At 32.8% G+C, this 3,803-nt stretch overlaps 1 protein-coding gene across 1 annotated transcript; it reads right to left on the bottom strand.

Annotated features, from left to right (window-relative positions):
* Nucleotides 1–620: 620 nt before the first annotated feature.
* On the bottom strand, nt 621–3,511 carry LOC139867640 (cytokinin hydroxylase). Its single transcript, XM_071856004.1, has 4 exons — nt 3,283–3,511; nt 2,577–2,806; nt 1,755–2,375; nt 621–1,055 (listed from the first exon to the last, which is right to left on the bottom strand). Exons 1-4 carry the CDS (start codon nt 3,509–3,511, stop codon nt 627–629), a joined length of 1,509 nt encoding a protein of 502 aa, XP_071712105.1. The 3' UTR covers nt 621–626.
* Between the last annotated feature and the right edge of the window lie 292 nt (nt 3,512–3,803).

The following is a 3,803-nucleotide window of genomic DNA, read 5'->3' as shown; positions in this document are numbered from 1 at the left end:
CGTTAATCACTCGAAATTCTTCCTTTTTTTTTTTTTTTTTCTATTAGCAATCCACATGAAGGACCTAGTTTGTATCTCATTAAGAATCATCAGAGAGTTCCATTTCGTACCTCGGAACACCAATTTATTCCACTTACTCCAAATAAGATACACACATATCCACTTTAATGCTTGCCATACCATATTACCATGGCTTGTCATCAAAGAAATACCATTGTTGCTCAGCGGGTCCAAAGATTACCACACAAGAATTTCCCCAAGCCTCACCATTTGTAAACAAAATATATATAGTTAATGCTTTTAAATAATGATACAAAAAAGTTCATAATAGTTGTAAATACGTTTGTGAGATGATTATTAAAATGTTACCAACAAACAAACAATGTACGTATGTCATAAAAGCTTAAACATAACCTTTAGAATTATTTTTATAAAATTACATAAAATAATGGAAATGGAATTAAACCCCTTTACATGGAACTTGTTCCATTTTTCCTACATTAAAAAACCTTATACGTCGTAGAAAAGACTAAGACTACAATAATAAAATTATTTATAATCCAATTATACAACAAATTAATTCCTTGTCAAAACTACGCTAATCAATTAAGATTAGTTTTTAAAATCTAGAGGGGTGTCACTATTAGTGGCAACCCTTGCTTAGGCCTAAGGGAAAGCATAATAGATGGCGAATGAGTGTAACTTGGCGATAATGTAAACGAAAACCTAGTTAAGATCAAGCTCAACACGATCTTGTATTCCATTGCACTCAAATTTCGACCAACACACATTCGACCACCAAATCCGAAAGGCAGATAGCTCATTTTGTGATTGGCTCCACCATGTATGTCATCCTTAAACCGCTCGGGTTTAAATTTGTTAACATCTTCGCCCCAAAAGTCTTGATCGTGATGCATTGCCACCACATCGATCCATATGTTTGTGCCATCAGGAATTACGGAATGTTGGTCCACTTGAATGTCACCACGCACTTGTCGTTGTACGTTTGGTGCTGTCGGATACATTCTTAAGACTTCATTCATTACCCATCCCATCTGTCATTGCAACATAAAAACAAAAACAAATTAGTTACAAAAAAAAAAAAAAAAAAATTGTTACTGGTTAACTAGAATAAAAGAGCATTACGAATTACCAACTTTAAGATCATAATGTGTTAGTTTATATCATATATGATATGATATGATTTGTTTGTTTAGTATCAGGATTTGTTTTTTGTTACGTGTGTGTTAAAAATGTGGGATGATCTTATCCAACGGAATTGTTTTTTTGGGTAAAACTTTATCTTATCTTACTTCTATATGCCAAGATATTTTTATTTGATTAGATTATAGATTGTGCTAATCCCATCATTAGCCGCATTAGCATGTTGATCAAATCCTAAATATTTTAACTAACATTAATGACATAATAAAAAAATGAAGGATAGAGATAGCTAACATGATAAACTTTGGTAAAAGATATTGCATTTGTTAACAAAAAAGAAAGTATGAATCTCTATTTATTTAGACAAAAATTGTTTTTTTTCCCGAGGCACGAGTTTCCGATTCATTTTACGAGCCACTAATCTTGAAGCAACAACCCTGGTTGTATATTTATTAACAAGGATCTGAATCTTAACAAAAGAGTTGTATGTTTTTTAGTATAATATATATGGAATATGTGAATGATAATAACATAAACACAAACAACAAACATTGACATGTTAATAAGTGAGAATCAGGTGCATGTATTACCTTCTTTAGACCAGCAACCATGGTTGCATCAATCTCACCATCTCCAGCCACTTGTTTAATTTCTTCTCTTAGCTCATGTTGCCACATGGGATGAGCCGCTAACATCAATAAGCTCCATGTGATAGCCAACGCAGTAGTTTCATGCCCACCGAAAAAGAAGGTCTTACATTCATCTACGAGCTCGCGCGTACTAAGTTTCCTGTCTTTTTGTCCATCTACGTGGTTTTCTTGTAGCAAAACCCCTAAAAGATTTTGTTGTTCGTTACCACCACCATTTTCTGCCATTGATTTCTTTCGATCCACGATGATCGATACCATAAGTTCATCTATCTCCTTTCCAAGCCTTTCTGCTTCAAGATTTTGTCCCAAACACAAATATTTTCCAAAAGGTACACCTACGTAACGATTCGTTTTAAACAATGTTTCTTGCATTGTTCTTAATTTCTTGAATACGGTTCTTCCGTTATGAAAATCCATTCCAAAACTTGTTTTTGCAATAATTTCACCCGCCGTACTTATGATTTCTCCTTCTATTTCGATCTCTTGATTACCGGAGTTGACTAACTCTGACCACCGGTCTAGCATACTTTTCGTAGTCTCCACCATCATCCTTGACATTGCCTAATAAATTCATACAATAAAAAGTTGTACATAAGTATAAATTAATACAACATATAAGATATTAATTTTTGATGATATGTAAAAATTAATACAACATATAAGTCTACCCTTGTTTTGTAACCTTAGAGTTTTCAATTATAATTGCTTGCTTTTCAAAAAAAAAAAAATAATAAAAAAATACTTATATAGCTAGATGAGCACCTTTAGGTTAGAAGGAGAGAATGCAGGAGTAATAACATGACGATGTCGAACCCAATCGTCACCTTCGACCATAACTAAACCACCACCAAACATAGGTTTTCTATCATTCTTGAAAACATTTGGCTTGCCCCAACTTTTGCCCGTAACCCCGGATGATATTTTCTTTAAGAAATGTGGATCAGCAATATACAAAAATGGCTCGGTTCCTAGCCAATACATAAACACCTTCCCTGCAACAAATAATGATCAAAATACATGAGACACGTGAAATCATTCTGTGTCGATGAATCAAGAGGTTATGAGTTCAAATAATTTACTAATCCGAGCTGAGTAAGTGTAATGGGCTAATGGCCTCACAGTATTCGAGGTGCCCATCTAATTATTAAGTTAATTATGAGTTCAAGTTCAGGGGTGAATAATAATATGTATATAATCGTGGAATAAATTCATATTGAGTTGTGTAAGTTGTCTCTCCAAGAAAAACGAAAGAATAAAAGAGAAAGGAAAGAACACATGAGATCTTATTATAATTTGATTGAAAAAACTTGGAAGTTTAAGATTATCAAAAGGAGATATCAGATTTTTAATTAAAAGATTGTGAGTTAGGACGTTAAAATATTCGAATGAAAAACAAATACTCATGATGTTTTTTTTTTTTTTTAAACAACATAATGCATGCTAGAACTAGGGTTTAACATGCACTTACCGTATGATTTTTGCCATTGAGCGAAGTAAGGAAACACCTGGGAATGAATATCATTAGAAACCGTCAAAGATGATGAAGACGAACAACATTCAATCTTTTTCGACTTCTTCATCTCGATCGTGTTTCCTAAAGGAAAGCTTGGAGGTGGACCAGAAAACCCATTAATGGCAAGCTTTCTGTAAGCCCTAATGGGCAAAACCCAACAAGAATATAACACTCTCCATAACATAAATGAAAAAAATGCAGCCATTGCAAACGTAACAAATTCGAAATTCTCCATTTTCTAGTTAATTCTCTGTTTATTTTATATACTTTTGGATATGGAAATAGTAATGAGATATATATGAGATTGTATTGAAGGATAGAGAATTGTGTTGTGGTATTTATAGAGACAAATGAAGGTAGGAATTGAAATGTCTAACGTTTGACCAGAAATTGAATAAAGAATAAAGAATTTGAATAAGTGGAATCATATTTTTGACGTTGGTCACATTAAAATATTAAATATTAAATTGAATATT

The sequence above is a fragment of the Rutidosis leptorrhynchoides genome, chromosome 9, assembly GCF_046630445.1.
Source record: "Rutidosis leptorrhynchoides isolate AG116_Rl617_1_P2 chromosome 9, CSIRO_AGI_Rlap_v1, whole genome shotgun sequence".
NCBI classification, from domain to species: domain Eukaryota; kingdom Viridiplantae; phylum Streptophyta; class Magnoliopsida; order Asterales; family Asteraceae; genus Rutidosis; species Rutidosis leptorrhynchoides.
Note: the sequence above shows the minus strand (reverse complement) of the source record. Positions and strands in the feature narration are given on the sequence as shown.